The sequence below is a fragment of the Callospermophilus lateralis genome, chromosome 16, assembly GCF_048772815.1.
Source record: "Callospermophilus lateralis isolate mCalLat2 chromosome 16, mCalLat2.hap1, whole genome shotgun sequence".
NCBI classification, from domain to species: domain Eukaryota; kingdom Metazoa; phylum Chordata; class Mammalia; order Rodentia; family Sciuridae; genus Callospermophilus; species Callospermophilus lateralis.
The window spans coordinates 83,152,001-83,177,407 of record NC_135320.1 but is presented as its reverse complement, the minus strand read 5'-3'; the positions used below and the strand labels follow the sequence as shown (position 1 = coordinate 83,177,407).

The following is a 25,407-nucleotide window of genomic DNA, read 5'->3' as shown; positions in this document are numbered from 1 at the left end:
ATTGATTTTGTTCTCATTTTCTCTTCAGGGCCAAGATTCTTGGGGAAAGTCTGCAGCTCCCACTTCCTCAAACTGCGACTCCAATTCAGCTTCTCCTTCTTCATCCTCCAAATCTGCAGAGGGCTGCTTATGACTAACCCATCTTCCTTGCAGTTCCTGCCTTGCCTCTTTGCCGGGTTTCTGAGAGGCCACTGGTACTCTCTCATTCCTCTGGCTTCCCCTCCTCTGCTGGTCCCTTAAATACTGCTATTCCTTGGGGCTCTGGCCTTGGCTTTACTATTTACCTCAGACAAATTCTCCATGGGCGATTTCACTAGCTCCGTGAGTCAAACACCAGTGTCAAACACAGCCAGGCCAGGCCCTGTGGCCAAGCTCCTCGATTATCTACTCAGTGCTTACTGGACACCCCACACAGCTTCCCTGCAGGGACCCCAAATGAGCATGTTGAAGGCTGGACTCTTAGTCTCACTTTCATGCTCAGAAGAAATATCGTGTCAAGTCTCAATTTCAGATTCTACCATTTTAAGTGGACATTCTCCCTGAGGTAAACACGTCCCATGGGAGTTTCTATCAAAATAAAACCCTAGGGCTTGTGTTAGTCAGCTTTTCGTTGCGGTGCCCAAAAGACCTGACAGGAATGGAGAAGGAACGGTTTATTTTGGCTTAGGTCTCTGGGGTCAGTCCACGGTCAGCTCTGGCCCCAGTCCATAGCTATGGGCCTGAGGTGAGGCAGAGCATCATGGTAAAAGGGTGCAGGGGAGGAAGCAGGTCAGAACAGCAGTCAGGAAGCAGAGACAGAGTGGCAGGGGGCAGGGAAGAAGTGTCCTTCCAGGACATGCCCCAGTGGCCCTCCTCCTCCAGCCACGCTCCCCCTGCCTACAGTTACCACCCAGTTAGTCCATTCGAACTAGATGGACTGCAGAGGTCACAGCTCTCACCAGCCAGTCACTTCCCCTCCAATCATTCCTGCGTTACAGGAGCTTCTGGACACCCCACATCCAAACCTAACAGTGCCCAAGAAGCTTCATGCTCTGGGAGCCCCCTCGCCTCCCTCTCCCCCTCCAACACCACCACCATTATTCCACCTCCGGCCCCACATGCTCACAAGGGGCCTGTTGTGACACTGTCGTCTGGCCTTTCCACTGCAAGTGTGAATAGCACTGTTCACATACAGAGTAAAACTGGTTTATTTACTGGATGGATCGGCTCAGATCATCTTCAAAACCCAACTCAGATGCAACCTGTTCCTGAATCCCTCCAAGGCTCCCTGCCCACTCAGATAGTTCTTATCTAAGACCCAAAATGCATCTACCCTCCCACCGCTGGACTTTATCCCTGTGAAATCAGGAGCTCCCTGAGGTCTAGGACTTCTCCTCCAAGACCAACATGACAGCATGTGAAGGCACATCACCAACAGAAGTAGAAACCAGTTGCAGCCAACGTTTATTAAGTCTCCACTATGTGCTAAACAGGACTAAGCATCACTATTTTTCACAAAATGCCCTGATCCATGAATATGTATTGAATGATGTGATTAAAGAAGTTCTTTAATTAATAAAGGAGGAGTGGGGAACTAATTATTTTCCCATCTCTATAAAGATTAAGACTACTGTTATTTGCATACCACAGACCTTGGTAATTATTGCATAAATTAATTAGCTGATGAAGAAGTCACATGGGAAACAGGCCTGTTGATTTTGAATGTGTCACTTTCATGTGGCATATTGCAATTTATAAAACACTTTAACTTACATAGAGGATTCATGACTCTTCAATGCATGCATTGATGATTCTGCTGTCCTGCAGGGGACAGGACTGTGGCTTGGAGGTGCCTCACAACGTGGCTGAGATCTCAGGGACTTGACTAACTGCCCTTCCCAGTTCTCACTCTGCTGCAGCACCTCCTTCTGCCTGTGATTTGGCTACAGTCTCATGAGCCTTTTCTTTTCAGTGGCCTGCCCATTGTAGGCAGAAGTTTCCAGAGACATCTGCAGTGGCCCTCATCTGTCAGGGTTATGAGCTTGTGGGTGAGTCACCAACTTCAATGCTGCCAACCTCAAAGGCAGTTCTAGGGAAAGTTATAACTGAGAGAAAACCATACACACGAAGCCAGACTTGGATCTATGCCTATTCTGGCAATTTGTGGAACACACTAAGTCCCTCAAGAAATTCCTAGTGGCATTCATAGACTCAGATGGAATCTGATTTCTCTTTAAGAAGTTTGGCTTCTTTCATGGGACTCTCCCAACAGTCCCCCAGAAGGCTACCTGGAGGTGTCACAAGAACTAGGGTTCCTATGAGCATCTTAATTCCTCTTCTTGGGGTCACATTGTGTGATGCTGGGGAACTAGGCAAACTGCAGAAATTCTGACTCAAGGGCATGTGGAGAGCCAACTCAATCTGCACAAACACCTGAGCCTCACCTGGCTGCCCAGAGCATCAGGGGGCTCACGCAGCTGGCTCGAACCCACGGCCTGCTTGAGGCTGCACCTTCACACTCTGTGCCAAGTACTACGTCCCCAGTCACTGTGTCCTAGAAGCAGCATTTCACATACACGGCTCCACCCAAATCTCAGCCAGGGATCTGGGTGACGTTAAAGGAGCTGGGGCTCAGAGCAGTGAGGTAACTCCCTAGGTCACACAAAGCAGGACTAGAAACAGAATTGAACTGACATCAGCCCACTGCCAAAGTCTCCACACCCCCTCTTCTGCTCCTGCCAAGCCCCTTCACCTTGTGGGCAAGTTGTCCTGAAGACAAGAGGAAAATCCCACAGCCCAAAGAACAACTGAGTGTATCCACAGAGTTATAGAAAACCTCAAGGGAACTCACAGGCTATTTAAGGCCATCCCTCCATGGCAGGGGACCCTTGGATATCTTGGATGTGCCACTGGTGGATACTCACCACCTCTTCTCACTCCATCACAGAGCACGCCCAGCGCCTTCCCTACCTCCCACGGTGCCAGACACCCCATGCCTCCTGAAACCCTCACTCCATCCTCTGGGGCTCCTCTCACCTCCTGCATGTCACACCTGGGGCGAGGAGGTGATGCTTTCTGGGTAAGTCAACTCGGTCCCTCCAAGAGGTCTTGGAACTCGGCAGATGCCTCGGTGGGGAAGGGGAAGCCATGCATTCCCTCAGTCAATATCCACTGACCCCGACTCCCACAGGAGCCGGCAACACAGCAGCGAGCCAGAGTCAGGTCCCTGCCCTCCTTCCCCTGCAGAGGGCAAGCACTGCACAGCAGACAGACAGGGATTCCACAGCCACAGTGCCTGAGGTCAGGGAGGGCTGGAGGAGCTGCCTTGGAGGAGATGGTCAGAGGGCTCTTCAGGAGGTAACCTGGGCTCCTGCAGAGCAGCAGGGACCTGCTTGTGCTCACTGCCATGGCCCCAGCACCTGGTGTCTGATGCAGCAGACATCCCTGAAATGTGTATTAAATGAGTGAGTGGATGGATGAAGGGGAAGGTCGCCATGAGAGGAAAGCGTTACCATGTCCCCAACCCAGTGTCTCCCAGCTGCCTCAACACCTGTGGAGGGGGCGGAGCCCTTGGCTGGGATCAGCCTCCTCACATTTTCCATTTTCCTTAGACCTGCCATAGCTGCCACCCCAGCATGCCAACTGTTTCTGTCCCCTTCTCAGTCTCCAGATCTCAAAGAGGCAGAGGGGAGGTAGGGGCTGCCAGATCTGTGGCATGCCCAGCCCTGCCAAGTCTAGCAATTCCACTCACCCAGGCAGTGTGGTGCTGTGGCAGAAGCTGCTCTTGGCTGCTCTCGCTGGCTGGGGAGTGGAGGTGACACACGCAGAGCATGGCAGCTGCTAGATGGCTGATTCTCCCAGCACTCGCAACGGAAGGGAGGAACGGTGTGCCAGCCAGCCCTGCTTTGCTGGCCTCTGGGAAACGAAACCAATCCCTGGGCAAGCAGTGCCATGAAATAGTGGCAGGCTCTGCACCAGGAGCTCCTTCTACAGGATTGACACAGGTGTGTGCGCATATACACATGCAATAGCATGATTGGAAAGGAAATTTAAACTTTTTACAAAATATTCAACCATTTTAGAGTCAGTGCCTGCTCACCTGGACATTTTAGCCCGAGAATGAAAAGAATCAGGATTTATTTTGTGCGGCTTTGCTGTGCCACCTGATGGCTCTGGCAGGTGGGGACAGTGGACCTAGGCTGATGCAGTAGAGCCTGCACAGTGTTCAAGAGCCCAGTCCACCCTTGCATGTGCTCCAGACTGGACTATAAAAAGCCAGGCCACCAGGGAGGATGTGGGGTGTTCCTCCACACCCTGTCAGGACTCCAGGGCTTTACCACTGTCACCTCTTCAGGGACTGCCTTGGCTCAAGGCCAGCCTTCTCAGGGTGGCCCATATCAATGAGTGACCAACAAGAGGACATAAGCATTTTGATGACATCCCTGCTTTGCCATCCCCTATGGGTCACTGGGGCCTCCACTGAGGAGGAGCTGGACTTCCTCTGCCCAAGCCTGGGTCTCCCTTTGCCCCTCAACCCCTGCTGAGAGAATCCCCTAGAAAATCAACCTACAGGCTAAACTCCCTCCCAGGGCCTGACTGCTGGGGACCTGAGCTGTGACAGTCACCGTCCTCAGTGGAGAGACTCTGGGTCTGCATGCAGATTAGGTTTGAATTGCAGCTCTGCCGTAAGCTACCTGGGCCCCCCAAATCCTAGCTTCCAAATCTGTAAAATGCACCCAGTCATGCCGACTTCAGAGGGCGGGGTGAGGATTAAGATCTGGACAACTCGGCACGTGGCCCGGCGACTAGGAATTTGGATACATATAATTCCATAGCTTTGCGCCAGCTTGGGAGGATTGTGCTCTCAGCGTCCTCCCCTGTAAAGGGACAGGCTTGGACTGGGAGACTCTTGTTTCCTGAACACTGCTCTCCATCAGATCTGGGCTGAGCCCTGCACTTCACTACTGCTCCACATCAGCCCACCATCCCGATGACCCTTCCTGTTTTGTCCCCTCGTTCTCCTTTGACAGAGGCAGTGACAGCCTGGGAAAGCTGGCCCGGGACACACAGCTTCACAGTCCCCTGCTGCGCCAAGGCGTCTATTGCCTCCCCAGGTAGGCGATGTGCACGCTTCCCGCCAGTGCTGACATTTTTTAGGTCCCATGACTCCTGCTCCAGTTTAATGAGAAACACTGGCAGGAAAGACTGAGTGGCTCCCGTCCACCCCTGGCACAGCCCGACGCACAGGAGGCAGAGCAGGCTGGGTTGGCTCCCTGCCCCACAGGCCAACCCAGCAGCCACTGCGTGGGCCCCACAGGCCATTCCTGCAGCCACTGCCCTTTCCATCTATCCAAATTCAGCCCTTGTCCCTGTCACTGAGCCCCAGGATGTGAGTGGAGAGAGGTGTTGGTAAGTCCCGCAGGGCCACTTTCAATGGCACTTCTCTCCTACCCTCTTCTGCCTGGCACACCTCAGCTGCAGCCTCTGCCCAGCTCACTGGGCTGGCAGCCCCACTGCAATTTGGAGCTCAGTATCAAGGGCTGGGTACTGGCCAAGGGGTATCCTGAAGTTCCCCAAGTGAGCTGCTTGGAATGTGAACTACACAATGCTAAAATCTCATATCCTGTTTTCTCTGGATTTTAATCCAAATACTGAGTTTACTACAGTGGCTCCTCTAAGAGAAGTACTAAAATAGTGGGTGGAAGTAGCATGTCACTTGTCCTGGGGTTTATGCCCTGGAAGAGCCAGCATGGGCAGGGAGGGCAGGGCCAGGCACCCCAGGGGCACCACCCACGTTGGGGAAGGCACTCATGTTGACCCCGAGCACTGTCTTTGGAGTCATCATTGTGGGTATTTTAAGACAAAATGAGCATTTCTTTAGAAGAAAATGGTAAGTACACATGTTTAAAAACATACAATCTTGCCTGAAGAAACTAAAATGATAGCCACATGCCACTGTCCCCATTTTCTCAGGACCTCGCCAGACCATCCACAAGTGCATCCTCCTCGCAGCCCAACGGGGAAGCTCTGAATTGCCTGGAAGCTCATTGCTCAACTGCTTAAGGCCTTCAGTGACTCATAGTTCCCGAAGTGCCTTATTTTCTGGCCCCAGATGGGCGTGGGTTCAAATCCCCGTCTGCCCACTCCTGTCCCTGCTGGCCTTGTGATCCAGAACTCTGTATGTCCCTGCACCAAGTTCAGGCACAGCCTCCTCCCAGGACTTCATGCTTTCTCCTTTGGCCGTCTGACAAGCGCACGCCCCTCCTCGAGGGCAGAGCTCACTCAGCCTCACCTGCAGTGCTTTCCTGCCTGTCTACAGCTAAGGCAAAGGGGAGTGGGTTTCTCATGCAGCCTGGAGCCACCCACGGTGCACAGGACTCATGGCCTTGGAGCGGTTCCTCCTGAGCCTTTCTCCTGACAGGACTGGGAGCTCCTGCCCTGGTGATAAAGACCCCGGCCCAGCATGGTGCCTTTTCTGGAATGAAATGGGAAATACAGAATCCATTCTCAGCAGAGAGGCTGCCATGAGCTAAAGGTGGTCATCCTCCCTCTCACTACCTGTGCCTGTGCACGATCACTCTTCTATCCCCTCACCTACCCCGGGCCTTGCGGAGTTTTAGCTGTAGGCCCAGTCTGAGGGCACACCTATGGCCCCGTTCCCAGCTCGACTTCTCTCCCACCCCAGCCCTGTGCCTGTCGTGCTGAGCTGTTCCCAGTGCCTGGATGCTTCTTGCTGTTTCCTGCTTTGGACTTTTGCACAGACAAAATCTTCTTTCTGGAAAGACTTCCTGAAGCTCACCCATCTGGCAAATTCCTGCTGTCTTCAAATCAGCTAAGGTGGTAGCAGCCTTCTCTAGAGCAACAGAAATGAAGGGCTTAGAGTCGGTCTCACCAGGTGGCATTTGTGGAGAAAGGCCCGCCAGACTTCAGAAGCCACCTGTATCTTCCCACTGTCCCCACCAACCCACTAGAGCAGCAGAATCTTTTTCTCCAAGTGGACTTTGAATGGGCAGCTCACACACACATGCAGGCAAAGGAGAAAGGAGACCAAGAGACTAGACTCTGGAGGCCATCTGTTCTAGGAACTCAACCAAGTCATTTTATCTAACTGGCAGCCAGATGGGCATGGGTTCAAATCCCAGCTCATTCAGCCCCTTATTCTAAAAACACACATGCCACCAGCTAACTTTCTCATGAGCATTAAATGATTTATAAATGTTCGGTATTTCACAAATATTTCATTTTCTTCCTGAATGGAACATGTATAAAGGTGAGTATTCTCCTCACACACTGTGCACACACACCTGCACACGCATTCTAGGTAGGAACACATACTCACAGACCAGTTTACCCTCCCTGGGCCCCACCACAGAGGCACAGGCTCAGAGTCTTGCCCCCACTTGGGATCTCAGCACAGACTGAGCTGCCTCAGTTTCTCCTCTGCTTTTCGGTCACACTTTAAGGGCACATTTAAAATGACCACGGCATCTGGATCTTGCTGGGAGACACCTACTCGGTCCCCAGGCTGTGTGAAGGACCATGTTCTGCAACCCACCCTCTTTTTTTCTTTTTTCGGGGACTCCAAGTCTCAGCAATGCAAACACTTAGCAAAAACAGTGAAGCATTATGCAATTACCTAAAGATGTTTATGTTTTAGTTTATTTGTTTTTCCACCAAGAATATTTGACATTTATATATGTGGGCACTCTGCATATTTAACAGTTATTGATGAGACTTAAAGGTAGCAAATATGTGCCTCATTGCTGCTAAGGAGCACCTAGGAACAATTCTGGAGACCCATTTGGCAATATAAATCTTGAGTCTTAACATATCAATTTCTCAAATCCCAGAATTCTGCTTTGCAGAACCTGCCCATGAAATAATCAGGCCTCAGAAAGGGGCTTCGGATACCAAGCGACTCCCTCAAGGTGGGGTTCTCATAATGCGCAGAGTCAGAAACAATCCGAGGTCCAACAACCAGGGCCTGGGTTAGTGACCTGTCGCCTCTGTGCTGCCCTTACCTGTGAGCCCCTGGCTGGACTGTGGCGTCGTGCAAGCAGAGCGTGGAACATGGATGAGTGAGTGCATGTGCATACAACAAGCAGGACGCATGGTGAGAGGAACAGCTGGCCATTTGGAAACACCAGGGGAAACCAACAAACTACGCAACACTCCAGGTGGACTACAACCAGGACAGACGAACAGAGCAGCCTCAGACGGGCCGGTAAGAAGCCCAGCATAGGAGCTGATGCAGAGTAGCTTTTAAGTGACTCTCTGGTTTGCCTTCGACATTTCTATATTGTTTGAATTTTCTATAACAAACAAGCATAACAGAACTGCACTCCTGAGGTCTGTTGACAATTAAACATATAGCTCAGTGCTGAGGACGAACTGAGTCTCCATGAGACACTTGAAAGTCTTAAAAATACACGATGACTTTTAACCAGACACAACACGCTTACCTACTTGTTTCCCACAAACCTGTGCAAAATTAAGAAAAGGAGAAAAGAAGTCTGAACTCATAAAGATAATGAAAGAAGGAGGGGAGGAAGGAAGGAAGGCAGGAAAGAGAGAGAGAGAGAGAGAAAGGAAAAGAAAAGAGAGAGAAGGAGGGAGGGACAGTGAGCGGAGAGCACTAAGAGATTCCAACACCATCTTAGATGAACGCGGGCGACGATGCGCTGTGAGCAGAGCAGCAGAGGAAAGAGCAATGCCTCTTGGGGCTGCCGGGGGGGCACTAAGCTGCACCGTGGCTCCACGGGACTCAGGATGCCCAGGACGCCCAGGGCCATGGAAGACAGGGAGCATGGGGCTAAGACAGGAGGAGACCCGAAAACCCCGGGCCTGGGGCGCAGTGATGACAGCGGGCTGCACGACACTCCTGGGCTCTGCAGGGAACCACACTAGCGGCCACACTGGCTAAACGTTTGCCCAGTTCCATCCACATCTTGACATTGCCACATTTTGAGGATGAAGAGGAGAGAGAGCTAGACTCAGTTTGTCAAAGCAGAGCACAGCAGCCACTTCTTGGATTGACAGAGCAAGGGACGGAGGCGGCACACAGGGCAGATACGTGGAGGCCAGGGTGAGAAAAGAAGCTGGAGAAAAGCTGATAGCCGTGGCTTCTGCCATGGCAGGGGCTGGAGGTACAGGTGATACAGGGACGTGGTGGTTTGTTTTGATTTTTAACCATAAGTCTTTTGGGGCATTTTGATTATTTCAATTGAGTGTGTACATTAAGTCTGGCTCGGACATGTGTCACCAGATAGGCTTTGGTGTGCTGACGTCTCTGTGAGTCCCACCTCTGTCCTCCCCAGCAGGCTGATGACACGCAGCGTTGCTGTGTTCCCAGAGCCTGCTCGTGAGTGTAAGTGCTCAGCACGGCCACTCTGCAGAGGTGCCCAGGAAGGAGGTCACACACGCACCTCATGGAGACGATCCCAACATTAGCTATTTTCACTGTGTGAAGCCGACCGACCACTTAGGTGGAGGACATTGGATACTTTAACCATAGCCTTGGCATTAAATGACTCCATCCTACATGAGCTATGTTCAGCTCTTCAGCAAGGCCATAACAACAGGTGTCCAGGACCCCTCAGACATCATGTCACAGGCCAGGAATTAGCATCACGTGGCCTCCTGGCTGAGCTGTGCCTGGAGCCCAGGCTGAACCTCTAATTTCCAGGAACCCTGTGGCAAGGCCACATGGGCCTGCAGCCCCCAGCTGGATCCCAAGAAGGGACACTCCCAGCTCTTCCTTCCCTGTACCTCCTGCCACCTCGTGGCCACTCAGAACATGCCGTGGGGATGGACTGGGGACCCAGACAACCAACATGCAGCAGGAACTGCAGCCTCAGCCTAGGTGAGCTCCTGGGCTCCTGGTCTCCTGGGCTCCTGGGCTCCTAGGCAAGGAGCCAGTGCTTCATCCTCACGTCACCTTCACTGTCCCCAGTCACTGTGAGTCCAGCTAATAAGGAGCTAGCTTCTTCTACTTTTTGGCACCAACACATACTTCTTGACGTTGCCCCCGCATGGTGCGGGTCTGGTCATCACTGGTAAGGTGAAGCAGCCCAGAACAGACACTGGAGGGCTGGGCTCTAGTGCTCCTCTGACCCAATTCGCTGTATTCCAGGAAGAACTTGAGTAATTCTGAGCCACGGTCTCCTCATCTGTGGGGTGGGCATGGTGCTGACATGTGTCCTACCCACGCAAGTATGTAACCCACAGGATACAGAGTTCAGGGGGATGTCTGCTGCCAGCTAAACTATAAGCAAAAGCAAAGCAAAGAGGAAAAAGAAGAGGAGATGGTGCTCTCCTAAGGAAGGGCAAGAAGTCAGTGAACTTACCTCTTCCTGTGAGGGGAGGCAGGACAACCGAAGGACAAAAACTGGGGGCATTACTGTAAGCATCTGAAAAGAAGAAAAGAGCAGCCTTTAGCTCATCCCCCGACCCCCCGGAGTCATGAGCTCTGAAGACCTTGGCAGAGCTCCAGGGCAGCGGTGGGGAAACTGGACTCTGCTGACAGGCCGCGTCGACCTGCTCCTCCTGGGCCCTGAGGGAGAGGGCACAGAGTGGAGCCCCAGCCCCGCTGCTCTAAGCCCTGGGACTTGGGGCTCTTTGTTACCTCTGCATAATCAGGCCTGCCACATCCCAGAGAGCAGGGAGCTAGGGACATGTGGCAGTCCACACCAATGCCTGCCCCCGTCACCTACTGACTGAGCCTGGGCGAGGCACAGCAGCGGGTCAGGCCTGTTTCCACACAGACCGCCTGCCTGGAGGGGTGCTGAGAGACTGCAGGAGACGTGCAGTCCGCGGCTTTTGGCACTTCCAGGCACAGGAGGGCAACAGCAGCAACTGCTCATGGCAGGGAGCCTGGCATGGGGACACCTGGGTCTGAACTTGGCATACCATGGAGCAGCAGTACAGAGTGATGAGTCCTAGCATTGCTAAGAGGAGGAGGAAGTGAGAATCAAATGAGAAGCCCCTCGAACCCAAGGGGTGGTTTGTAAGGCCTGGTATCTTCCTCCCCTTCCTCCTTCCTTCCTGAACAAATCCAACTCGTCAAAGCCTCACCATACTTTTATCTTCCAATGGCCCAAACCAGGACTGACACGGGATCTCCTGGCACTCACGGGAACTACTGTGAGGCATGAGCAGCTGTCAAGAGCAAGGACTCTAGAGCTAGCCACCCACGGCAAGATGGGCTTGGACACTTTCCCACTGTGAGATTTTGAGAAAATTACTTACCCTCTCTGTCCTCAGTTTCCTTGTCTATAAAAGGGGGGTTAACAGTACCAATCTCAGGGTTGTGAGATTGCCAGAAGTTGATCTATGAAGTTTTGGCATACAGTAAGTGCTCAATAGATGCTGGCTACTGTTCCTTTATCATATTAGCCTTCCACAATGCACACTATTGTCATGGTCTCTGGTCTAAGTCTGCCTCCATGAAAAGCCTTGGTTCAGAACCCTTCATATCATTGACTCCTGCCCGCTCTACTTCAGTCAGCTGTGCTCAGATAAAAGGGCTCATGTTGAAATTCAGTTGCCACTGTGACCACCTTGGGAGGTGGGACCCTAAGGGATGATCTCAAGGGCTCCACCCACAAGAATAGCTGGGTGCCACTGCAGGGGGAGCGGGTCCGTTACTCAGGAGTGGCTCTGTTACAGAAGCAGGCTCTCTCCCTCGTGAACTCTTGCTCTCTCCCTCGCATCCTCTTGCTCTCTCTTGCTCTCTCTTGCTATCTCTCCCTCACCAGTGATGCCCTCTACCATGTAAAGGCACGGCAAGAAGACCCTTTTCACACTGGATTTCCCAGCCTCCAGAACTATGGGAGATAGGTCTATTTTCCTCATAAGTGGTGCAGCCTGTGCATTCTGCTCTAGCTGCTTAAGGCAGAGATGCCAGCCCCTCAGGCTCCACACCTTCCCTCGCACTGTCTTTCCCCAGCTGGCCCCACTTGCCGGAAGGACCCGCCACCGTCATGCCAAGGCTTTGGTTCTCAGACTTCAGCAGGCATCAGAGTTACCAGGAGGGTTTGATAACACCTGCAGGGCCCCATCCAGAGTTTCTGATCCTGCAGTGGCTAGGGCTTAGCTGTGACCTTTCTAGCAGATTCCAGGTGATGCTGTGCTGTGGTCCCGGGACACCCTTTGAGGACCACTGACCCAAGGCTCATGCCATCCACACCCACACAGAACACTACTACTACGCACTTCCTCCCCACTGCGCTACACCCTGCCAGCAGCTCCCTGCTTGTCACCCCCACCCCCTTGCTGTTTGTCTAAATGACTGTACTTCTTGGAAGAGATTCTCAGGATAAGAATCTTGAGAGTGTGCTCTTCAGGGAGCAATTTGACTATCTATATTGAGGTGAGGGCACGCAAATGCCCAGAAGTTTGGCTTCTAGAAATCTATCTTAAGATTCAAAGCAAGCTCTGTTTGTAAAGGAAACCTGTGCACACGGCTGATGGAAAACTGGAGCCTCCATGTCTGAGAGATGGGGCAGGCGAGGGAGCTGCGGCCCGGTGCCGGGGAGCCCCTGTGCAGAGCACTGGCCCCAGTCTGCTGCAGTTGTCTCACCCTTTTCCTCCCACGTCAGTGAGGAAAGGCAGTCAGCTGCGCTGCGGGGTCCAGTGCAGGGCGAGCCCTGAGGGTTCCTCACTCCCCTCCCAAGCCCTGAGGGTTCTTAGTGTCGGAATTGAATTCAATTATTGCACATGCTGATGGTGTCCAGGAATTGGAACTGAAAACATCTCTAGAGCAGTCGCTGGGAGGATGAAACTCCCAGAGGACTCTCCCTTGGGCACCTCCTGTGTGGAAAGCTGCTCAGCTAGTGGACCTGCTGAACAGATGAACATGACCTCTCTGGGCTCTGCAGCCCAAGGGCGCCCTGAGCCAGTTGGGCAGCGGCTTCCCTGCTCTGCTCTCTGCAGCAGCGAGCTGACAGTCTGCAGTCAGCTAGGGTGTTCACAGCAGGGACGTTGGTATGCACTTACGATATTGTAACATAACAGGAAATAGAGCTGTTCTTCAGCTTAGCTCTTGGCACAGAGCTCCAAAACCCTGTCATTTCCTCAATGATAGGGGGACAGAAGCATCTTTTGTTACAATATCTTATTTTAGTCTCTGGTTCCTGAAACAAGAGCTTCTGGGGCCCTTAGGCTCTCTGGAGTGTAAAGTGCTCACTAATGAGCTGACCCGCGATCATGGGGTGGGGCTAAAGAGCTTCAGGATGGGGTAGTGGCCACCAAGGCTGAGGCATGATCAGAGGGGTCAGCTTTCAGCCCTCCCAGACCTCTATGGAGAGGAGAGGGCTGGAGAGGGGCCATTCCTTCACCAGTGGCAATGACGGAGTAAACTGTGCCTACGAACAGAACTTCCACAGAAACCCCTAGAGAGTGGGTTTGGGGAGCTTCCAGGAGCCAGAGCAGGGAGGTGCTGGGAGGGAGATGCGCCCAGACTGGGCCAGGAAGCTGCCGCCACCCCTCCTTGCCTTGTGCATCTCCTCTGAGTTAGGCGGGACCCCAGGGAAGAGGGCAGACGCATCGCTAGGCCTCAGCCCTGGCTTGCTGGCTACTGTGGAAGGGCGCCTGCCTCTCCCTGCCCTCGGGCCTCAGCTCATGGCTTCATCCCTCTCTCCATAGTCCTGCCATCCTCAGAAACCAGGTGCACCATTGAGCCAGGGCACCCTAGCTACCAATGTCCAAAGATGCACAATGTAGAGGACAGAGCTGTTGAAGAGTCACCAGGACAGCGAGATCCCAAGGCCCTGGTCTTACCATGGCATGTGCTGTCCACGCCCCCCTGTTCTCTTAAGAACCATGGAACTCACACGGCACTCAGCACCCCATGAGAGATGTGCTGTTTGGTGCCACAATGGCCAACTCCCCCTCCCTCGGCTTATAGTGCTTGACCAGGGTGGGGGAAAAACTTTTAAAATGCACTTAAAGTCAATTAACTTTCTCCAACTCTAGCTAGCGCATCCGACCACCCTTTATATGAATGAACTAGCTTGTTCATCCTGAGAGCTGGCCTGACCCTCCGTTGCTCAGTGGGGCCTCTCTCTCTGCTCCAATGAGCAGCCTCACTGAGCTGGTAACACTTTCATATATGTGTGTGTGTGTGTGTGCGTGTGCGTGTGTGTGTGTGTGTGTGTGAGGATGGAACCCAGGGCCTCACACATGGTAGGTAAGTTCTCTACTACTGAGCAACACCCTAGTCCAAGTTATATCTTTTATAATGAACTAGTAATGATAACTAGTTTCCCATTCGTGCAGATTACCACAGGAATTCCAATTTATGGCCAGGTACTCTGAGTGCAGGAGGCCCTGGCTTTGCAATGAGGGACGGTTTAACAGTGGTTTCTGACTTTCAGTCTAGGTTCTTAGTGTCAGAATTGAATTCAATTATTGCACATGCTGGTGGTGTCCAGGAATTGGAGAATTTGCTGGTGTAAGACGAATAGACCCCACACATTTGGTGTCAGAAGTGTTGTGAATAAGAAATAGCTCTCACCCCTACCTTGGCCAATTGTGAAATACTTGCCAGCACAGCACCAAGTTGGGGTAAGAATAGGCCCTACCCCACCAGGTTGTTGGATTAAATGAGAGAGTGCATACAAACACCAACCTGGTGCCTGGCCAGGTCTGAGCTGGTGAACTGTGGGAGCTGTTCCCAGATGGTGGTGATAAGGAACAGGTCCTAGGGTGGACTGGCCTGATGTGGGCTTTCTACATGGGTCACAGAAAGGCATAGTTAGAGGAACTTGCCTCTTCCTTCCTAGGCCCTGTTCCATATCTAGAACTGCAACAGGGCCCAAGTGCACTGGCTAGAAGCAAGAAACTATGAGAATTTCTTTTTTTAGAAGTCCCATTTGACTTCATAGACAAGGCAAAGACCCTGCCCCACTTGTAGGCCATGCACAGCTGCAGATAGGAGGGGCAGCCTGGTTCTCTTTAATAGCAGAGGAGACACCACCCCACAGCCCATCCCTCTCAGGAAGCTCTGGGCTCTGAGGCACTGGTGACGACAGACAGAGCAGCCCCGCTGCCCCTGCATTCCCACCCTGGCCCTCTGGATGGATGCATTTCCTCTCTGGGTCCTGCTACCCATAAGGGCTGCAAATAGCCTCATTTGCATTTGTCACTGTCTAGCTTGAGCCTCTGCTGACCCGCACTGAGCTAAACCACAGAGCTTCCTTCCCCTTGGACAGTAAGGAGCTCTTGGAGGCCCTCTGGGTGCTCCTGCTGTCGGTTTTGTGCCTTTGTCTCAGGAACATCGGGGGGCTCAGCTTCACCCTTTGTTCATGAGCAGGGAACAAGGACTGGGTTGCAGTGGTGGGTGTGCTGGCCACTCCCCCTGAGGCTGGGGGACAGGAGTAGGCCTCCCTCAGCCCTGCAACCTGGTGTCTCCTAGCAGTGACACAGGTCCCTTCTTCCCTCCTCCCTCTGCCTGGACCCCAGGCCGACTCTTCCCTGGAGGCACTCTGCACTATCCCAGGTAGAAGAGAAGCCCCCCTTAGCCTGTCAAGCTCTGGAGACACACCTCCCCACCTCCAGTGGGTTCGACCAGAGCAACAATGACAGCACTGCCAATCTCTGGTCCCAGAGAGAAGGCTCATCTCCTCTGGGTTGGGTAGGAAGGGGACTCACTTCACAGATGTAAGTGAATCCAGGGGAAATGCCTGCTCCTTAGCCAGACAGGCAACCGTTGGTGGCAGGGTGTCCCACCCTCTGTGCCCCACTGGGCAGAGTTCAGTGAACATCACTTCCTATTCCTTCCCAGGGGCAGTTCCTCAACAAGAGGGAACCTAGCGCTGACCGGCTACAATAACCACTCAATAGAGATGTCAACATGCTGAGTCACCAAACCAGAGCCTTGAGCAAGGCCAGCACCTGTGGCTGAGATTCTTCACACAAATTCCTTGGTACAGTTCCTGTCTCCTGTGCTGGCCGAGAACTGGCAAGGAGGATCCTGCCACCCTTCCGGGCAGAGGCCCAGCCTTCCCTGCCCCATAGAGACCGTTCCCTGCAACTGCGCTTGGCTGATTCACGGATAAGGATGGGACATGGTAATGACAGTGTCAGCTTATGCACTGGAATACTCCAACAGTATGCTAGTGTGGTTTTGTCTACCAGGGAAGATAGGATCCCAGACACACTAAGGTGCTGAACCCGCTCCTGTGTCTGCTGAGGCTCAAAGGACACAGGAGACAAGAGGGGCCTTGTGCTGCTCAGCAGGACCCACAGGGAGGACAGCCCACTCTCTTCAGTGAGGTTCCGTTTCTCTGCCTAGGCCCTAGGAGGAGGGTCCTATAGACTCAAGGCTTACCCCACCCCCACTTCTGATGGAGACCCCTGGAGGGAGAAAGACCTGCTCCATTCCGAGGGGCAGTTATGCCACACACAGCCCACAGCCGCTGGCAGCCACCCTCCTGTTGTGAAAGGGAACCACAGAGCTACTTATCCAGAATGCCCAAGAGCCAGCAACAGTCCTGTGAGGCAGAACAACAGGTGGGGCTCCGTAGCATTCCTTCCCTCCTCTCACATCCACTGCTGACAGCAGGCAGCCTGTGTGTGAAAGGTGGCCTGCCTGGGCAGTAGACTGCAGGAAGTGACCCTTGGAGCTAGAAGGGGGCCCACAGAAGGTGTTCAGCAGCAAATGTCCAGGACTCCCAAGCAGGATTGATTTCTGGATCCCGCAGCACTTAATGCCTGAGACTCACGCTAGTCCACAGCCCTCCATGCTATTCCTACTCATAGATGCTCATGTCCCCTTCTAGTCTGAAGCTAAGAAAAATGACCATATTTTATTAATCTTCCATTTCTCAGTGTCCAACACCAGACAGGATCTGGTATAAACAATTAACAAACTTTCAGAGCTTCTGGCTTTACGACATTAGAGACCCAGCACCAGGATGGTTCATGAACTAGAGTCTGTGGCTCCTCAGTAGACTGAGTGCCTAGAGAAAGGCCTCTGTCCAACTTGCAGTCCCACCAGCAGTGTATGAGTGTGCCTTTTCCCCCACATCCTCGCCAACACTTATTGTTGTTTGCCTTCATAATAGCCGCCATTCTGACTGGAGTGAGATGGTATCTTAGAGTGGTTTTGATTTGCATTTCTCTAATTGCTAGCGATGATGAACATTTTTTCATATATGTGTTGATTGATTGAATATCCTCTTCTGAGAAGTATCCAAAGGACTTAAGTACGGGCACACAGCCACATCAATGTTTAAAGCAGTACAATTCATTATAGCTAAATTGTGGAACCAACCTAGATGCCCTTCAGTCGATGAATGGATTAAAACTTGTGGCATATATACACAATGGAATATTACTCAGCAATAAAAGAGAATAAAATCATGGCATTTGCAGGTAAATGGATTTAGTTGGAGAAGATAATGCTAAGTTAGCCAACCACAAGAAAACAAATGGTGAATGTTTTCTCTGATATAAGGTGACCTACTCATAGTGGGGCAGGGAGGGGGAGCATGGGAGGAATAGATGAACTCTAGATAGAGCAGAGGGGTGAGAGGGGAAAGGAGGGAGCAGGGGATTAGCAATGATGGTGGAATGTGATGGATGGACATCATTATCCAAAGTACATGTTTGAAGACATGAATTGCTGTGAGCATACTTTATATACAAACAGAGATTTAAAAAAAAATTATGCTCTATATGTGTAATAAGAATTGTGATGCATTCTGCTGTCATGTATTTAAAAAATAAAAGCAATTAAAAATAAATAAATAAATAAAATATTAAAAGAGAGAGAGAGAGAGGCCTCTGTCCTTTTCACTGTCAGTGATGTGACAGTCTCTAGAGTAGTAAAGGCCCAGGTCCCCGTTCTACTCTGTTGTTTACCTGCTGTGTGCCCCTGGGTAAGTGATTTAACCTCTCTGAGCCACTATTTCCTCATCTGACCTAGGTGTGGGGACTAAATGAGGTCATGCTTGCTGCATGCTGGGCATCCAGACAGGCACACAGTAAGAGCTCAGCGATCAGAGGGCTAGTTTTGCAGAACGAGAGGCATGACATGTTTGCCGAGTGAGAGCCCTCTGTGGGTTTTCATTCCCTGCCCTGTGGATTCTGCTCAAGACCCCTGAGTCCCCAGCATGACCCCACTGAGGATATCCTGGGAAAAGCCAGTGGTCTGGGCAGGCCGATGGAAAGAAGCAGAACAGCTGGGATGAGTCGGGACGACCAGGACCGCGGGGTGCGCTCCTTGCCAGCTCCTGTCGAGAGCTGGGCTGCCTGCTCTGATTCCTGTTACATTTCCGGCAGATGAAGTACTGCTTGAGCTCCTTCTTACCCAGCTCTTCCATGAGTCATGTAAAGATGGAAAACGACATTTTTCACTCTGGCAGGGTGAGGCGCTGAGGGGGGAGTCGGGGCAGGAGGCTGTCCTCAGGGGCAGAGTCCTGGGCAAGTGTCCCTCCTCTGTGTCCTGCGGGCTAGAACAGGAGACTGCCCCCAGTGGAGCACCCTTCCCTGAGGAGAAACCCACGGATGCTACTTCTCTACCCAGCTCTCCAGTTTGCCTAACATAATTCAAGATGTTAAAGCAAAAGAAAAGGCCAACAGATCAAGTCACAGAGGCAGAAGGCAGGCATCAGCAGCAAGATTCCAGTCATTCTGGAAATAATTAATCCCCACACCCCCCCCCCCAAAAAAAAAAAAACCCACATCCAGCAGGAGGTCGAGGAAGCAGAGCTCAGGAGCAGGGTGGAGGGCCGTCCTGCTGGGATCCTGGTGCGCTCCTCTCAGTTCCCAAGCTCTGGACTAGGGGCTGGGTTACTAGTCTGCTGGCCTTCCTCACCTTCACTTGACTAAGTCACTGCTTGTCAAGTGAATGCATGTGAGCTGGGGAAACCAGTCTGAACAGGCTTCTGGACATCCTACATCTATCAGCTTGAAGACCTGCCAGAGAACATCCCACAGGGGAGATTGGGGTCACCAGACTTGGGTTTGCGACTTCACTCTGTTCCTGACTAGTTGTGAGGTTTGGGTCAAGCACCTTCAACTTTGTATGCAAGACACTTATCACCCTAAAACGGAGGCGATAATGTCCACTCCAAAGGGCACCATGAATACTGAGTGACACCCCATGTGGGTCCAGCACCTGTCCGTCACACGATGGACATGCTATACTTTGAGGAACCTCCCTCCAACCCCAGGTTGTTGGCACTGTGGCTCAAGCTGCCTGACCCTCCTTCTGTCAGTGGGTGGACTCACAACCCACACTCTCTTCCCTGGATTCAAAGCCTGATCACAAGAAGAAACCCCATGGAGCAGATGGGTGACAACTATGGCACCTTAAAAAGTCGGCCCCTTGTTCTTGCTGAATCCAGCAATGGAGTCTGGTCCATTTTCACCCCTCCTGAGATCTAGGGGGTCATCTTTCGGTTCGGCCAATGAGAAGTCTCCCAACACATTTCCTCTCTGCTTAAGTTTAATACAATCAGTTTCTGTTGCTTGCACCCAGTGAACCCCGACCACTCTCCTTCCCAGCCCCAGGACACTGTCCTAATGCAGGGTTGGGACACAGTCAACCAAAGGTTCCCACACAGCTGTGAGGAGCAGGGATACTCACTGGGCTTCTGGTACCACCCGAAGGGATGGGTGTGGGTCTCTGTGTCGGGAGAGCCACAGTCCAAGATGCGCCAGGCTCCTTGGTTTTCCTCACTGCATGTCTGAAGTCCCACGCTGCTAAGGGTCAGGCATGTCACCTCTCCTCCTGGAGCAAAATAGCCAAGACCAGAAAAATGAACACAAGGGAAGATTCTGATTGGATGAGAAGAACTCTGCAGATCATGGTCCAGCACACACTGGGGGCCACCTCGCCATTCCAGGCAGGTCTCAGCCACTGATGGAAACCTGGTGCCTGCACTCAAGGAGCCTCTGGCCGAGGCTCAGGGACAGAGGCAGCTGCTGCTCACTGTGCCGGCCTACCACGTACCAGAGCTGCGCCAGGGCTTCTCATGTCACTTTACCTGGTCCTCACACAACCTGATGAGGACATAGTTGTAAAGGTGTATTCCTATTCGTAGGTGAGACTGTGACTTATCCAGTATCACTCCACCAGTAAGTGACTGAACCGTGTTTTAAACACAGATTAAAATATGAGGGTATCCAAAGTTCACCCCACCAAGCCACTGGGTGGGAGTTCTGAACCATGAGCAGAGGACATCTCCGAGGAGCATGGAAGGAAGGACGGCTATTTGGGTCCAGCAGAAACGCCTATGTGAGGTCCACAGGTCACCCCACCAGGAGCCGTGTCCCAGCCATCACACTAACACATCATTTCTGAGCCCCCGCCCCTTCTTGTGAAGGAGTGTCCGAGGATCAGACAAGGTCATAGATGTGAATGTGGTTTCTAGACTGTGAAGTGCTGTGCACAGGGAGAGGGAGTTGTGATCATTACCTTTTAACTGGGAAACATTAAGAAATCCAAAGCCAGTGCAGCACGGGTCCACGTCACACCAGCGCTCACATTCAAAGAACCTGGCATCAGCAGAGAAAGAAAGAAAGGCCTGAAGACCTCGGTGGGGCCCAGGGACCGGCTTTCTTTGTGGCTACTCAAGTGCTTTGGCCAATGAGCAAGAGTGCGTTCCTAGCTTTGAGATTCTTTCTGAAAACAAAATTCTGCTCTTTTCCCAAACTGTGGCCTAGTCACCCTTCATTGGTCCACTCACTTGTTCACTAAGCACGGGTTCCGTGCCTGTTCCGTGCCAGGCTACAACTCAAGCTGAACTGGGATCCTGAAAGTGCTCCACAATCCTTTTGGTTGAGGGGAAGTCTCAGCTTTGGTCTCAGGGAAAAGGACCCAATGGCAGGGAAGGCTTCCCTAGAAACAGGGCTCCATGGGCTCAGAGCCAGGGATCCCAGACAGGGAGCCCAGCCAGGGAGCCCAGCCAGGGGCCTGGTGAGCCGAGTGTCCCCGTGGGCTCCCTCTACTCACTCCACGACATGGACTAACCATGCTCTAACAGTACGCTTCTGTCCTCTGGCTCAGCTCCCTGCAGGCTACAGAACCTACCTGCTTATCCACCAGGGGTAGACCCCACTGTCCACTTCTAAGACCAGCCATGGAAGGAGGAATTTAGTAGCTCCCATCAAGTTCTCTAGGGCTTGGCTCTAAGTTCCCTCGACCCTGACCGCATGTCTGAGTTTCACCGCTCATTCCTGATTCCGGAGAATTTACCCAAGAACCCTGCTTCGTTCTTGTTGTTCTCCTTTCCTGAACCTTCCAGAAACCAGTAGTGGAAGCTTGTGTGCACAGGGCACTTCCCTAGTGTTGGCTGGCTCTCCGACCAGGAGTAGGCCAGCACCTCTGCTTTCCCTCTCCAGGGCCCCGCCCACCTGCCACTTCCTTTCCTTTCTCAGAAGCCCGTGGCTAAGCTCCAGGCTGGCCCTTGGGCCTTCCCAGCCAAACACTCCTTGAGTCGGGATGCACAAGCTCTGTTCTAACAGCACCTATCCCAGCACCAGGCCTGGCTGGCGCCTGGTTCCACCCTCCCCTCACATGGGCGATGTCGGCTGGATCTCAAGAAACATCAGCTGGTATCTTCTTTTACCTCATTTTCAAATGTAGATCTTAAATGCAGCAACGTGGTAGAGTTTAATAACCCAATAGCACTCTTAGATCAACAGTTCACGGATCAATGACTTTTAAAGTACAAAACAATCAGTGGTGAACTTCCTGGAAATTCCTTAGAACCCCAATTCTCCAGCCCTGTGCCAGGAACGTGATTTAGGAGGCCCCAGGGATGTGGCTCGTGAGAAGCCCTCTGGTGCCTCAGGGATGGAATCCGTGAGCTGGGCCGAGAAGCCTCTCCCTTTAGAACAACCAGGTAACAGCCGAGCAAATAAACACACAAATTTTGAAAATAATCTTTTAAAATATCCTTATGAACCTGTGGTCTATTAAAAGTCCTCACTGTTCTCCAGACTCCAAACAGTACCATGAGGCTTTGAGGATCAGGTTTATTACCATGTTTGGCAATTTTTATTAGTTGATAAGATGCAGTTCAACGTGACTCTTTTCCATCAATGGCCTGGGGTTCAGAGCTGAATCTGATGTGTACTTTTAGCAATTTGCCTTAGCCCAGAATTTGGCTACGGCTCCCTCCTTACCGCCTTTTACCCCCCAGCCCCTGGGCCACGTAGCTCTGTGGTGCCCTGCCTTCCCCTGTGCTATGGCAGCCTTCCTCAGGGAAGCCAGACGGAGAGTCTTCCCGAACACTCTGGGTGAGGCAGGGGCCACTCACCCGTCGGAAATGGGTTTTGCAGACATGGGCACTTTGTTTCTGATGGAAATGGCGGTCAGCTTTTGGAATGGCAGGCGAGTGTAAAAGTTCTTCACTCTTTCTCCCAGGACAACTGCATGAGAAAGGAACGACAGCATTGAGAGAAATGTGCCACGCCTGTGGAAATGCGAGGTCAGGAGACAAATCCAGACCCAGCTCCCCTTAAAGACGGCACAGTAAACACATGAATTCACACTCAGCGCTCATCCCAAATCTCACTAAAAACAGTGAAGGTATTCTTGTAAAGGTAGGAACCCAGGAGGGTAAAGAGAAGAGGGGCGAGGGCACGGCGCAGTCACGCCCTCTGGGGGGCTGGAAGGCCCAGTTTGTCCTTTTCTGGCTCCTCAGGTCTAAGAAGGCAGACTCCACTTTCCTGTGGGAGGAACCAAGACACAGGTCCATGTGCCTCTGGTCTCACAGACGACCCTGGTGTTGGCAGCCAGGGGAGAAGGTGGCCTGAGACAGGGAGGAGCTGAAAATCTCTTTCAGTAGAACTGGGCTGCAGGCACCTCCTCTGCATGCCCCAACTGAGAAGTGCCCTGCCCACCACGAGAGAAGACAGTAGGTTCTTCCTTCAGAGCAAGAAGACAGGGTCTCCTGGGTGCCCCAGGGAGTGGCCACATGAACACCTCAGTAAAAGAGGAGGTCCCTCCACGTGACCTCCACGTGACTACTACAACTTTCCAAGCAGCCACACCTATCCACGCCCCTGCAGGTACTCCCCTGGAGGAAGGACCTAAAGGTGCTGACAGGAGGCGTGTCCCAATGGGTGGCCCAACCACACTGTCCTCAGAGAACCTACAGACAAGCTCCCTCGGAACTGTCAGACTTTCCAGTTGTCTCATGGCCTCTTGTGAAAACCAGGGGCCACCTGACACCTGAGAAGGGTCTCCTACCAAGAAGACACAAGAGGAACTGAAGAGAACAGTATCGAGGGAAATAGAGGCTGCACAGGGTGAAAAAGAACAAATATGTCCTCCCTGATGTCCTTGGAGAGAATCACCAGCTGGCGCGTTAAGCTCTCTGTGGCTGAGTCCTGCCTTTCACAGCCATTACTACTGAGGTGGAGCAAAAACGTGGGAGTGGGAGGAGGAAAGAGCAGGACAGGCTTAGTTCCCACGTGGAGCTCCAGCTGAGGAGTACACCACCTGTGGCCCCCTCTGAGACTTGGGCTCCAGAGCAGGACTCCTCTCCAATTCAACGCAATGCATTTCTGGATCACTCCACGTCTCTACAGGGAGCATGGACAATTTAAATTTTTTAGAAAATAATAAACTAACCTGGACATTTCTAAAACCACAGAGGCAGCAGCCCATTAGAAATCCGTGTCATGCAAACCCCACCAAGTGCTCACCTTTCTTCCGGAATAGGGCACTTGGCTGGTGGGGCAGGGTTAGGCGGCAACCCCTGGAGCTGGACTCTAGGACATCATCACATGCTTGGGCCTCTGGGTAGAGGGAGCAGGTGAAGTACAAGGGTGCCCTGTCTGTCACCTCCACCAGCTGGCAGAAAGCAGGCTCCTGGAGACAGCCTGTTGGCAAGAGAGCGGGTTTCAGTCCTTGGGAGATCCAAGGGGAGTTTCCCCTAAAGATCCTCTGGGAGGAAATGGCAGGTCGGATCTCTTTTTAAGGCAGAATCCCAGGGCAGTCATGGATGTCCAGTCTATAAGGCACAACACAAAAGCCCAAACACTGGGGTTCTGCTGGCTGAAGAGGGCCCAGATGGCCCTGAGTAAAGACAGAAGACAGGTGGAGTGGAGTGGGGTGGAGTGAGGGTTGGGCCCCACACTCAAGCAATACCAGAGGTGAAAGACAACACTCAGGACCTGCAGACCAGAGGCCACGGGACTGTAAAATCAGCTTTGTGGTGACCTCCCTGTCCCCACACCCATGTCCATCTGTGAGCTCATTCTCATCTGTGAGGGCAAAGGACTTTGCTGATTCCTTTTATTTATGTATGTTTTTAATCCGCAAAGTCAAATGCCAGGCCTAGAAACGATGGATAGATGGATGGACAGATGGACAGATGGACCCTAGGTCTGAAGCAGAACAGAGAAGGACCACATTGAGTTTTGGGGGGACAGGCTTAGCTCCCATCTTTCTCCTAGGAGGACAGCAGCCCCTGGTCATCTGAGTCTGACCTTTTCTATGCCCAGCAGAGGCTGAAGTAGGCCTGCGGTGTGCCCCGCAGGGTCTGGAAGGAGGAGGACTGGGATTGAGGATACTCACGAGAGAGGCACCAGAGTTCTGCCTGCGGGGCGGAAAACAGGTGTTTGAAAAGCCAGGACTGCTGGCCGGGCAGGGATTGGCTTGCGTTGATGGTGACTTGGGTAAGGTCCACGGGGGAGAAAAGCTCTGCTGTCAAATCTGAAAAAGAAGGAGAGTCAAGGTCCTTGGCCTTTATCAGTCTGGGGAATAGGAAACGACAACGAGTCTCTCTAGTCAAAGAGGGGCACAGACTTTCCTGGGTGGGGGAGTTTGCAGCGGGGTCTACACTTGTCGTGTCCTCATGCTCGTCCCAAACATGCAGACCCACCGCAGCAACCTGGTGCAGAAAGAGGGGGATTCCTCCTGCACCTTGAATCCCAGAGCTCATTCCCACAGACACCAGAACCTGAACGCGGGAGCAGCCTGCACCCTGCCTCGGTGGGATTTCTCCTGCAGGTGTTTGTCTCCCTTCACGCAGGAATGGGAGCACCGCAAAAGGGAAACCAAGCTGACCTCTGTCTAATGGCCCTAAGCCCCTCAAGGTGAGGACCACGCAGAGCTCCCCTCCTAGGGGAGAGGGAGGATGGGCCCTTCCTGCGGGAATCACATGAGAGTGCCGTGATGTGGCCTTGGCAGCGTTTGAGGATGGATTCTAAAAAGTGTCCTCAAGTGCTACCACTGAATACACATGTACCTTGACCTGAACTGCAGGGCCACCTGTAAGGGACACTGCGAAGCCCTGGTTGCTCATTGGTGAGATGGGAACACCAGCCAGCAGAGTTGGGGTAATGTTCGTGAGATGATGTATCTAAAGCCCCAGATGCAGAGCCTGGTACCCTGGAGGCTGGGAGGAAGGAGATCTCACTCTCCTGCAGCCTTTCCTGCTCAGCCTCTTTCAGCAGGAAAGCCAT

At 52.5% G+C, this 25,407-nt stretch overlaps 1 protein-coding gene across 1 annotated transcript in view; it reads right to left on the bottom strand.

The window, feature by feature from the left end:
* Tg (thyroglobulin) overlaps window positions 1-25,407 on the bottom strand; it is a 211,779-nt gene that overhangs the window by 108,443 nt on the left and 77,929 nt on the right. Inside the window, exons 30-35 of the mRNA XM_076835902.2 lie at window positions 24,518-24,655; window positions 23,644-23,820; window positions 22,251-22,362; window positions 20,405-20,484; window positions 19,574-19,717; window positions 10,326-10,388 (exon numbers count right to left, since the gene is read on the bottom strand). Coding sequence (XP_076692017.2) covers window positions 10,326-10,388; window positions 19,574-19,717; window positions 20,405-20,484; window positions 22,251-22,362; window positions 23,644-23,820; window positions 24,518-24,655 — 714 coding nt within the window. The remainder of the gene's footprint in view (window positions 1-10,325; window positions 10,389-19,573; window positions 19,718-20,404; window positions 20,485-22,250; window positions 22,363-23,643; window positions 23,821-24,517; window positions 24,656-25,407) is intronic.